Here is a 12,981-nt window from a genome sequence, read left to right as displayed (position 1 = left end):
ATGAATCCAGTGTCAGGCGAAGTGTCTAGACCACTGGCCTCCCCCAGCTCATCTGCCCAGTCCTGGCTCAACTTGCACTGCTGTGCCAGAGGGTCCTCAGACCCCTGCCGGTCCTCCCCTTCATCTGTGTCCTGGAATACAGGCTGGAATGACGGAGCCGGGTCGTAGGTGAAGGTCTCACCCATCGACGCCAGACCCAGACCGTGGCTGAAACCAGGGTCAACGTCATCCGAGAAAGGCGCCGGGAGCGACACCAAAGGGGTCGGCGCCAGCAGAGGAGTCGTAAGGTCAACTGGCGTTGACCGGGATCTGGGCACGGATCCCACGGGGGCCAACGGCGTCGGGACCGAAGACGCCGACGGCACCGGGGGCGAAGCACCCGACGGCGCCGAGTCCAGAGCCACCAGCCCTCCGAGGCCCCCAGCCGGGTCTGCGGGGCCAGAAGGCGCGCAAGCAGGCCTCAACGGAGGGAAGTGAGTCCTCATGGCAATGAGGAAATCACAAATCTCCTCCGGCGTCGCTCGCAGGTCAGGGACCGGAGGGTATGGGCCTGGAGGCAGCACTTGCGGCTCTGACGGAGCTGCGTGGGCGGTGTCGCCCGATCCCTCAGCTGCATCGCGCGAGGGGAGTCGGAAGAGCGATGACGTCTCTTCGACTTTTTCTTAGCATGCCTCGACGTACCGGAGGACTTGGAGCCCAACGAGTGATGGCGATGACTCGTCGAGCGACGACTGCAGCTCCGCGACCGCTACCTCGACCTCCTCCCCGACCGGGACCTCGAGCAGCGCAGAGCCTGACTGCCGGAGCTCAAGTAGCTTGTGGGACCGCTCCCGCCCAGCTTTAGACGTCAAGGCCCGGCAATCGGGCACGACTGGTCAGCGTGGTCGGCCCGAGGCAGTAAAGGCACCGACGGTGGGGGTCGGTCACCGACATCAGGCGGTGACAGGCATCGCAAGGTTTAAACCCAGGAATCCCTATCGGCACCGCGAGTCGATAATCTGCTCGAAAAGCGATCAAAAGAGATCAAAAAAGTTAGTCAAAAAATGACTAGAGTATTGCTCTTCCCGGATCTGCGCTTGCTGGCGCGGAAAAAAGAACTGACGTCAGCGCGCAAGGGCGGTGTCTAAGTACTCTGACGACGTCATCCCAGAGATCACAACGCTGACGACGGCCGCGGACGACGCCTACCAACACGCAAGGGTACGGCTGACAAAAACTTTCCGGATCCAGTCTGATGCCTGGGGATATTCTAAGGTAAGGAATCTAACACCAACGTGTTTCTTTCAGATGCATAGAGCCATGCAAAACACTGACCATTAGTGCACAAAACCAAAGCCCTGAAAGGGATTCCCTAACCCTAGATCTCAGTTCTCAGAACGGGGAGGATAAGTGGGACGGTAAGGAATCTATTAATAATCTATGTCTCTTACAGATATATCGTTACCGAAGGTAAGTAACTTGTTCATCTGAAAGAGGCAATTAGTTATGGATTCCTTATCTTAGAATAGATACCCCAGCAATACCAACCCCAGAAGTGGGTCTGCGAACCAAGTTCACAACAGAAAGCCCTGGAGAACAGAATGGCGAAAGAAGCCGTCTCTCCAGTCTTGGTTCTCCAGGCAGAAGTCTTTTGTGAACCTGTGCAGAGATGCCCATGTAGCTGCCTCACAATGTCATTGAGGGGGGACTCCCCATCCCAAAGCATTGGAAGCTGCCGTCGCCGTGGTAGAATGGGCAGGCCCCACTGGAGGCTCCTTCTTTGCCAAAGAGTAGCAAGCTTTGATACAGTAAACGACCCACCTGAAGATGGTCCGTTTGTGAACGGCCCAACCTTTTATTGCGCCCACGTAACCAACAAAGAGATGTTCATCCACCCGGAATTGCTTGGTGAGATCCAAATGAAAGTAAAGCGCATGTTTTGGATCCAGACGGTGGAGCCTCTCTTCCTCCTTAGACGGATGCGGAGGCGAAAAGAAGGTGGGTAAAGTGATGGTCTGACCAATGTGGAAAGAAGTAACCACCTTGGGAAGAAAGGAAGGTCTGTTCTGAGGATGACCTTGTCCGGATTAACTGCCAGAAAAGGAGGCTTCAAAAAAAGAGATTGTAGCTCACTCACCCTGTGAGCAGAGGTGATGGCAACCAGAAAAGCAGACTTTAAAGTAAGAAATCTGAGAGGACAATTATGCAGCGGCTCAAAGGGAGGGCACATAAGGTAAGTAAGAACAAGTTCAAGTCCCACTGAGGCATTACGAGGGGAACAGGAGGAAAAAGTTTAGTAATGCCCTTAAGGAAGTGATTTGCAACAAGGGACTTGAAGAGAGAAGACTGATCAGGAAGCCTAAAAAAGGCAGAAAGGGCTGTTAGCCCTTAAGAGTGCCCAGAGAAGAGCCCTGCTGAGCCAAAGAAAGAAGGAACAAGAGAACCTCGGAAAGAGGGGCAGAAAGGGAATTCACAGCCTTTGATGTACACCATGCCACAAATTTGTTCCATCTGCAGGCATAAACCGTCTTACTGGAGGGACGCCTGGCTGCCAAGATAACATTACAGACTTCGGGAGGAAGGTCAAAGGCTGTCAACTGTCGCCGCTCAATCTCCACGCATGGAGGTGGAGACTGGACAAGTTTGGGAGGAGGACTGTACCCTGCTGCTGTGACAGAAGATCCTCCCGAAGAGGCAGTTGGATCGATGGCCATGTGCAACAGCTCGGGAAACCAGACTCTTCGTGCCCAATCCGGAGCCGCAAGGATGACTTGGGCCAAGTCTCTTGATCTTCTTCAGCACTCTGGGCAGAAGTGTCATAGGCAGAAAGGCATGTATGTAGAAGACCGCAACTCCACTCGCAATGAAAAGTGTCGCCTAGCAAGTGCCGCCTCGGAAATTCCAACGCTCAGAATTGCTGACATAGCACTTTCGCTTCGGTGGCAATTAGATCTAACCAAGGCCCTCCCCACTGCTAAAAAAGACCTTGCGCCACCTCCGAAAGAACACGCCATTCGTGATCCATCATGCACTTGGGGCTGATTTTGTCAGCCCTGGCTTTCAGTGAACCTGCCAGGTGTTGAACCACCAGGGCTATGTCCTGATGTTCCAGCCATGTACAGAGGCAGGGCGCCTCTTGACATGGGGCCCACGACCCAATCCCGCCCTGTTAGTTGCAGTACCACATGGCAGTGGTGTTGTCCGTTAACACCTGCACTACTCTTACCTGGACAGAAGGAAGGAATGCTTTGAAGGCATGACGAATCGCCCTGAGATCCAGCAGGTTGATGTGGAGCTGGGATTCCACCAGAGACCAGAAGCCCCTGATCTCCACCTCTCCCATGTGGCCACCCTACCCTAGAAGTGATGCATCCGTTACCGCTGTGTACTCCGGTTAGGGAAGAGAGAGGGATCTGCTGTTGACCCAATCCTAGTTGTTAAGCCACCACTGCAATTGACGTGCAGTGCCCTCAGAGATCTGAATGCAATCAGACAAATTCCCCATATGATGTGCCCACTGGAACTTCAGGCCCCACTGCAGAGCCCGCATATGCCATCTGGCATGATCCACCAGCAGGATGAAGGAGGCCATGAGGCCCAGCAGCCTCAGGGTCATTCTGACCGAAACCCGGGATAGAGGCTGACAGATCAGAATCATAGCCCAAATATCTTGGACTCGCTGTTCGGGAGGATAAGCTCAAAACTGTGTTGTGTCCAGAACCGCTCCGATAAAAGGAGCTTATGAGAGGGAATCAGGTGTGACTTTAGCACATTTATGGTGAACCCCAGCGAATGATGGAGGTCTGCGATAGTCTGGAGGTGGTAGACGATTGCCTGGGGCGAGCCCGCTTTCAACAGCCAGTCGTCGAGATAGGGGAAGACTTGAACCGCTGGTCTATGCAGGTGAGCTGCGACCACCGCCATCACTTTTGTGAAACACCCAAGGGGCGCTGGTAAGGCCAAAGGAGAGAACTGTAAACAAAAAGTGCTCATGGCCTACTGTGAACCGCAGGTAACGCCAGTGGGCTGGCAGTACTGGGGTGGGAAAATAAGCGTCCCGCAAGTCCAACCCTACCATCCATTCTCCAGGGTCAAGAGCAGACAGGACCTGAGCTAGCGTCAGCATTTTGAACTTCTCCTTCCAGAGGAAGCGGTTGACGTTCCTGTGATCAAAGATAGGACGCAGGCCTTTGTCCTTCTTGAGCACCAGAAAGAAGTGGGAATAGCAACTACGACCTACTTCTGGGGCAGGAACTTGTTCGATGGCTCCCTTTGCCAAGAGTGACTAAACTTCCTGTTGGAGAAGGGCCAGATGATCCTCCGACATGCGATGGTACTGAGGTGGCATCGAGGGAGGGGTAGGTTCGAAGGGGAGGGAGTAGCCCCTTCGGACTATCTGCAAAACCCACCTGTCTGATGAGATGGTGTGCCAGTGGGGGAGGTGATGGCGAATCCTGCTGCCCACTGGCAATTGGTGGCCCTGAAAGGTCAGATTAGGAGGGTTTGGAGGCTTCTGCAGAGGGGGCTGTGGTGGACTGGCCGGCTCGCTGGCTCCCAGACCCACGGCGTTGGTTCCCACGTACCCAACCGTGCAGTGGCTGAACAGCTTGAGCCAGCAAGTGGCTCTGGGCGTGGCACCCCTTTCCTTAGCCACATAAGGGGCAAAAAGCAGACTGCGCAGGGCAGGTGGTAGAGAGGACCAAAGGACTTAGCCGTAGCCCAAGAGTCCTTAAAGCGCTCTAACGCCCTTTAAGGACCCACTTCTCCTTAGCACCAGCTACCAACTTCACGAGCACCCTGCTCCCGGCAGTACCTGGGCAGATCCCGAAGAACTGATGGAAGTACTTTGAATATTGGCCCACTACAACTCTGAACCCTGAAGGTGAACCCCCTGAAACAGACTGTCCCTAACTTTATGCATCTCTGACTTTTCATTCCAAAGGATTGCATTGTGCATAAAGGGGCATAACCTTAAAATATTAACTTACCTTTATGTAGTGCTATTGAAAACGGTGCTTACCTTTGAATGAAATTCTTGGTTTTGAAAAATTTATAAAGAGTTATTTTTTGTTATTGGTCTCAGATTTATTCTTTGAGAGTGTGTCTCATTTATAGCCTCTGTGAGTACAACAAATGCTTAACACTATCCTCTAATAAGCCTAGCTGCTCGCCCACACTACAGCAAAAGAGAAAGTTTAGTATTATCTATTTTAGTCTCTGTAAACCAACTGGGGACCCAATCAACACTCTGCACAGTATATTTTGTTTTAGCACACTATATAGAGAGCCAACTTCCTACAACCAGACAATACGTTTTTTATTATGCATAAATTGGAAGTTAACTGGTCTTGAAATTGGGTTACGCACATGTAACGGAGTAGGGAAACATACCACGCATGAGTGGTAGAGCCCTTGCCCTGCTGACTGTGCCTCTCCGCCTTTTTCGCAGACCAATGAGTGGGAAGACGGACTGACTGGACCCGACGACGAGGGTGAAGAGAGCGGTACCTTTAAATGGGCGTTTGCATCTGAGGAGGAAGGCCCGGCCCCGAAGGACGTCAGAGCAGCCGGATTGGTGAAAAGAAAGGAAGTACTGTACGCGGGGTGTGTGATCACCCCGGAGGAGGAGAAGGCGGAAGGAAGCAGTGCGGAGAAGAGCGGAGGTGGAGAAGAAGACAGAGAGAACCCGGAGGAACAGCGCGGAGGAGGCGGAGGGACCGAGACCGGAGGAAAGCCAGGAGGCCAACGACCCCGTGAACCGCCGTGCCACACTCCCGAGGGAGGAGTGTGGCTGTCACAGGTACGGCGGCGTTGGGCAGCTTGGGTGGGGAGACGGAGTGCTCGAGTATAGCAGTGTACATATCCCGGTTTGTCCCTTCCCTCTGTGGTTTCCCTACCCTTCCATTACCTTTTACCTCCCCTGTTCCTCACTTCGATCCCCCCCTATCCTACGTTCACGGAGCACTGTATATAGAGCAAGCAAGAGTCACTGGGTTCACCCTCACTTTCCCCGGTTCCCCTGGTGCACCTCCCCTGGAGGACTTTGACCTAACGGCCTCCCTCTTTGTTGGTCTCTTCCATGTGACTGAGCCAGCTGTATCCGAAGAGAGGACCATCCATACCGCGGTGAGAGACAGGAGAAGACCAGCGCCACGGACCAAAGTGCCTTTGCCCGAGAGAGACTGACCTTAAGAAACCGAAAGACGTTTATGTCAAAACCCAAAAGAACAATAAAAATAAAACCATCTTTGAACCCCATTCCTGGTGTCACGGTCGTCCCTGCTCCCACGCCCACAGCACAACTAAAAGGTAACACCTGTGAGTTGAAAAGAATGGCAGATGGAAGTAGGCGTACTGGAAATAAGGCGACACAAACTAATTCTCCATGTTGAGATCCAACATTTTCAAAGCATCCGGTCGAATGAAGCAATTTAAGAGCTGTAGGTAATGGATGGGATTGCTACTTTAATCCTTCTTAGGATCTAGAGGGCTAAGCAGCAAAATATTGTATCCTACTCCTTTAAGGGAACCACTTCTTCGCCCTCTTTTCCAACAGGGTAAGAACTTCTCCACAATAGGGGCATGCTACAGAAAGCACTTCCTTAAAAAGGGAAAAACAGGAAGGGAGAAGTCTAACACTTGCAGATAAACTGAGGTACCCAGTGATTTGTCCGGATCGTTTACCAACTATTGGTTAAGTAGGAGACACTTCCATTTACCAGAAATTGGTAGTGAAGAGTTGTTTTGTGGAAGGTGCTCCTGAGAGTGCACCATAAAGCTAAAGTGCCTGACTCAAACTTTCTGTGAATGAGAACTCAAGGTCTGGAAGAGTGGTGGGTAATGCATTTGGATTCATTTAGACTGATGGGAGTTTATAATTCCAAAGTCTCCCGTAATGAGGGTGTCGATCGTAGGATGGGAGATACACTTCTATGGCACAGGGCAACTTGAGTCTGCATAGCTGGCAGAGAAGAGTTTGCACAAAAAATCCAAACCTGGCTCTAAGTGCCCTTTGTTGAAAAGCACCAAAGACTCTTCAGCTGCCAATGGTTTTAGGATTTCCATAAAGATGTTGGACTGTGTATTATCAGTTGTTAAGGGTAATTTAAGCACTTCTGTTGCTTTTCTTATCACAAGAACAAACTTCCTTGGAATAAGGGCCTGAGGTGTATGGAGGGTCCCAGCATTAGTGTTTCAAGAAGGGAGAGATCTTCAGTGCACAAATTCTCTTCCACCATGTGCCTACAATTTGTTCTAGGAACATCTATTGCATCAAGTATTGACAGAACGAGTTCCTCCCCTAGAGCAAATCTCTATGCCCGACTGAGGTGCTGATTCAAGTGTTCGTCATGGAAGCAGGCAAAAACCTTTTATTTTCTAACCTAGTTAATGTCTGCCAACTCACACTGTGGAAAAAGTGCATAAATTAGCTCTGAAGGTATTTTAAGCAGCGTTAAAGTGATATGGATCATAGCCTTAGAAAGCAAGCGCTTCCTAGGAAGATTCACAAAGGCCGGAGCCTATGGCGGCACACCGCAGGATGGTCTCTGTAGACACAACCTCCAGAATCACCAAATTAGCAGGATAGGTCCACAACTGAGCAATGGCCCAGAAATGTGCTGAGCAAAATGGAAATATCCAACAGGGTCTGCCCAAAGGCTTTTGTTATGTATTGGGGTGGGACCAAGGAACCACTTGCAGATGCCACATCCATTTGATAAGTACATTTTCACTGGCAGGGTTTGGGAATTAGGAGGCATTGTATTTGCTTTCACATTTGTTGAGGAATTAGATCAGTATGATCAAGAGAGATCCATACGAGGCCGATGAGGTGTGAAAAACAACTGAACACAATCTGCGCAATATATATCCTGATGCGATCACATACTGTGTGGTGCACACCATGACTGGAGTTGTGTGACACTACCAGGTGTTGCTTGAGTGGGATGGCTGATGAATACGTTTCCTTCATCCAGACTGGGACCTGGAAATCAGGCACAAAGTGCTGAACCCTCCAGGTAGAGGTATGCATCTGTACCTGTGGTTAGAAGTAAAGTGCTGTTATTGTTGGAGTAGCTGCAGTGCCTTTTATGTGCCCCAGCATGGCATCAATGTCGCAATGGGCAGTGCCTCCAGTGCGTGACATCAAGATAGAACCTGGGCGAATGCAGGTCATTGTGGTCATGGTTAACAGCCTTCTGATCAGTTTTCAGCTCTGGCACCCTCAGACAAACTTGTTTCGGGTTGGGGAGGGGGGGGGGGGGCGTTTCAGTGATGGAGTAATCGTCATCCACTGATGGGCTAGTAGGTGTAATGGACACCAAAATCATAGCTTTTACCTGGACAAGAGTCAGCAGTGCTGCTCTCAAAGTAAGTACCAGAAGCGCATGTAGCAGAGTCCCATACTCCCTGATTTCAGTGACCTCCACTGTGTCAGGATGACCTCCTAACAGAATTACAATAGGTGGACTTTCTGGGTAGAAACCTAAGCAGAGGATAATGCCTCCACTTTTTTTTTTGCATTTGTGCTTTAAAGTCGACTCCGACTATGTCCATGCATCTAGGGAGGCCTGAAGCTTGTCATGTACGTATTCTTGATTTGACGCTCACCAGTCACTTGATTGGAAGGTGCTCTCCATTAGAGCACACCACTTAGCAGTAGAGCCGGAATTAACTGAGAGAGCAGATTAGTCGATATAAGGGCCCCATCCCTCAATACTTTGACTGAGACATATCTCCCACATGAAGAGTTAGGTTCACCTGCCAAGAGGAAATCTCCAGATTTAGCAGTGTGGATTAAACAACTGCTCACACATGTGCGAGCAGGGAGTGAGGCAGAGCAATGTATCTGCTGCACCGTACAAACAAAAACAGGTTTGACACTTTGGTGCAATGGCAGTCAAGGGGTTCACACCAAGGAAAGACGCAAGGCTAGAAGGGGTATTTGAGGCAAAAGATCCCCTCCTCTTGGAAGCTTCACCCTCTTCGGATGTGCTGCTCCTGGACATTTCGCCCTCTTTACCAAGAGGATCTGGATTGAAAAGGTCAAGAGGTTCTGGAAGATAGTTGGTCATTTGACCAGGTGAGTTAATCATATACTTATGCAGGACAACAGAAGGTGGCCAGCAAAAGGAAGAATACCAGACTAGGATACCTCATTTCTTTACTGGTAGCAGGATTCTGAGTAATATGACTGGTTGATGAGACATGTACTTAACTTTACCATGTCCTCATAGTAATGAAAACAAACATCTCCAAGTCTACACATAAGTGGGCAGCATGCAATGGATTTCTACTGTTCGCCAGGCAAGTTCCACATTGGAATTCTGAAAATGAGGCTAGCCCATGCATACAAAATTGCAGAGCACAACAGAAGTAAAGTCTGACCCACACTCTTCCCAGGAAATAAGGGAACTGAGTTAAAAGTGTATACGCACAGATATATGGAGATATGTCACACCTGAATGAGGAGTAGTACCAGCACCCAGCAATCAAAATTCTATACAAGAACATCTACAGAAGCAATTTACGGCACCTATACAATGTGGCAATAACATCCAATATTACATAGGAAAAGAGCTATAACATAATAAATAGAATGATTTCAAATTTTAAATGAAATTGAATTGTTGGAGAATTTCTTTTTTTTATTTATAAAGTTATATATAGCGCGAACAAGATCTGCTACATTAACTTAAAAAAAGACGAAAATAAAGAACAGAGGACAGCGAAAATGCAGAAATTTAACTGGTAACATAACTTCATAGAAACAAGGCTTTACAGATTACAAGGAGAAGCATCAATTTTTGGTTTTGACATTGAAAGACATGGTTTGTCAATACTGCAGAATCAGAAATACATGTTACATCATTTAGTATTTGAATTACATTTTGATTTTTTATTGCAATAAGTTAATATTTAATACCTGTAAACTGGGCACAGCAGACATCACCTACAGATGGTGAAAAATTTGCACAAGAGGGAGTTGTGCTATAGTGTGAACTTAACGCCGACTGAAGCTCAGCAAGCTTGCCTATAAAACATACATACAAACAATGACTGGCAATTTAAATAAAACAAAAGCCTATTCACAACAGAAAGCAACAGGGAAAGTTAAAGTCATGTTCGTGTCACTCTTGTTCATACATTTTTCAATGGTTTCATGTAAAGTAGTGTAAGCATAGTGCCACCTCATCGCAAGGTAGGACAACACTAGAGACATCAACATTTTAACTCCTATCAGGCTTGTAAAGCACAATCATGTTCCTTATAGTCGCTCAAACATTTTGCAGATAAAAGATTCACAGCTTTCCATTTTCTGGTCTGGCTTGCACTGCAGCCATCTTCGAGAAATTTTACTACCATTCTTTGAAAATCGTTCATACAATGGAAATCACAGGAGGATTACTTGATTCACCTGCTAAGGAACAAGGCATTACATCACATCTTAATTTTTTTTATTACATTCAATATTTGTCTCAAATGCATTCAAATACATACACACTTTTTTTTGCTATTTTCTCACAGCGGCAGGCATTCATCTCTAATCTGTCGTCAGGACTTAGGTTTAAGATTGTTGCCCTATTGCATACTATTACAGCCTTGCTTAAAGATTGCCACCTTAATCCTTGTGAGCCAACTACAAAAACCATAATCTCATATGATATTGGGCTTGGAAAAAAACAGCACCATTGCACTGCATGCACCCATTGCTCTCATAGCACTTATTCTCACTCTGCCACCAGGTCATTTATTTTACGTTTCGAGCACCCAGGAGTAAAATCTCTAGCAGTGGTGAAATCTGTACGGGGTGTTCAAAACTAAAAATGTACCATTCACACTGCCTATAATCCTGTAATGACTGGATCCACTGTCCAGCAGGTTATTATTAATATTTTATTTATATGGCGCACAGCTACCCATAGGTTTCCAGGGGCCTACGGACGCGCATTAAAGGAGGAGGGCCAAGCTCTACTGATTAAATAGCCATGTTTTTATCTCTCTCTGGAATTTAAGATAACTCATTTCGTCCCGTAGTTGGAGTGGGAGTGAGTTCCACAGGGAAGGAGCCAGGTAGGCAAACGAGCGGCTGCCCATTCTGGCTCGTTTGGAACTTGAACTGGTTGGTGGACCGTAAAAGATGTGAGGGGAGAATGGGTTGCACCAAGGCACCCAGATAGTGGGGTGCTAAGCCCATGTTTATCCTATGCATATAACAAAGGGCCTTAAATTTGGCACGATTGCCAATGCTCAGCCAGTGTAGTTCACAGAGGGGACCAGTGGTAGGGGCCATTTTGGGTAGCTGACACAGTAGTCTGGCTGCCGAATTTTGGACCACTTGCAGCTTATGGAGCACTTCCTTACTTGCGCCTAGATATAACACATTTCCGTAATCCAGCCTTGACACAACCACGGCCTGGATGGCTTTTTTTGTGTGAAATGCGGAAGCATCCAGAGAATTTTCCTAAGCCACTTCAGGATTGTGAAACAAGTAGAAGCAACCTTGACCACTTGCAGCTTCATAGACAACAGGTCACAATGATAAAACCAAGGTTGCAATCTGATTGTGAGGGAAGGGGGAGGTTACCCATTTGAGGTGGCCAATGTTGGGGGCCCCAAAGAGTTGTGTTCCCTCCGAAAATGAGGAGTTCTGTTTTCCCAATATTCAATTTCAGTTTGTTAGCGTACATACAATCGGCTATCTTCTTTAGCCCCAGCTGAAGAGATGATCCCCTAGCAACATCTTTAGAGGATTAAGAGAAGATAAGCTGGGTGTCACCCACATAAGAATATATAGTCAGCCCTTCTTCTTCCGCTATCGCAGCCAAAGGACTGACATAGATGTTAATAAGCAGTGGGCTAAGTATGGAACCCTGAGGGACTCCATAAGGGGCGTCATGAATCTGAGAGTCTGCAAATGATGAGAAGACCTGGAAGGTCCTGTTGGACAAGAAAATAGACATCCACTAGAGTTCTGAGCCGACAATGCCCTTCGGCTGTAGAATTGATAAAAGAGCTGTATGGGAAACCGTGTTGAACGCAGCACTCAAGTCCAGTAAAATGAGTGCCACAGTATCTCCCCTGTCCACACGCTGACGAATATTCTCAGTCACTCCCAAAAGCATAGACTCTGTAGAAAAGCCAGCTCTAAAACCCAATTGGGAGGTATGTAAAATGTTCTGTAAACCAACAAACTTTGTCAATTGGCTGTTAATGTGTTTCTCCAGAATTTTAGAGAAAACTGAAAGTAAAGAGATAGGTCGAAAATTGGATAAAACCTCTGGGTCAGAGTTTGCCTTTATTAACAACGGGAGGAACATGGCATGTTTCCAGGCCGTTGGAACCCTAGTTTCGTGTAACGATGAGTTAAGGACTTCCATGATGGTGCTGAGTATAGGGAAATCCAGCTTCTGTAAAATGGAAGCGGGAACAGGATCCTTGGGAGAGCCAGATTTAATACTAGTTAAAAAATACTAAAGAAGGTGGAAAAGTCGAGTAGTGCCCTTTCCACAATTTGATTGCCCCGTTCGTCATGAAAAACCTCATGTGTCCGAGTCAACAAGGCGCCATCAAAAGGAAGGGCGGAATTATTAGAATGTTGATTTTCAGTAGTAGTAATGTTGTTACATTTAGAGTAAATCATGTCTATTTTATTAACAAAAAATTCTGCCAAATCATTGCAGTATTTAGAGTCAAGATCCGGAGGTTCAGGCTGACATGCAGCCCCTAACAGTTACCTCACGACTTTAAATGAATATGCTACTTACCAGTATGCATCTGTTCTTGGCATGCAGGGCTGCTGACATTCATATCTATAGCATAGATCGCCGCCTAGTGTTGGGTCCGGATGATTGCACATTGTTGTCCTGGAAGAGTCTTCGAAGTATCACGAGATAGGTGGCTCCTCCCCTGGACTACAGTGCGCATGGGCATCGACTCCATCCCCAGATTGTTTTTAGCCATTGTGGCAAAGATGGAGTGTAATAGTGTAAGCGATGGCCA

General features: G+C 47.9%; 1 protein-coding gene across 2 annotated transcripts in view; it reads right to left on the bottom strand.

Moving 5' to 3' along the window:
• Nucleotides 1–12,981, bottom strand: part of TDRD1 (tudor domain containing 1) — a 2,637,228-nt gene that overhangs the window by 1,481,025 nt on the left and 1,143,222 nt on the right. For both annotated transcript variants that reach the window (XM_078643866.1, XM_078643867.1), the window contains exon 13: nt 9,905–10,012. In XM_078643866.1, the coding sequence (XP_078499992.1) occupies nt 9,905–10,012 (108 nt within the window). The remainder of the gene's footprint in view (nt 1–9,904; nt 10,013–12,981) is intronic.

Source organism: Lissotriton helveticus, chromosome 5_1, assembly GCF_964261635.1.
Source record: "Lissotriton helveticus chromosome 5_1, aLisHel1.1, whole genome shotgun sequence".
Lineage (NCBI taxonomy): Eukaryota > Metazoa > Chordata > Amphibia > Caudata > Salamandridae > Lissotriton > Lissotriton helveticus.
This window is presented reverse-complemented; position numbering and strand designations above follow the sequence as displayed.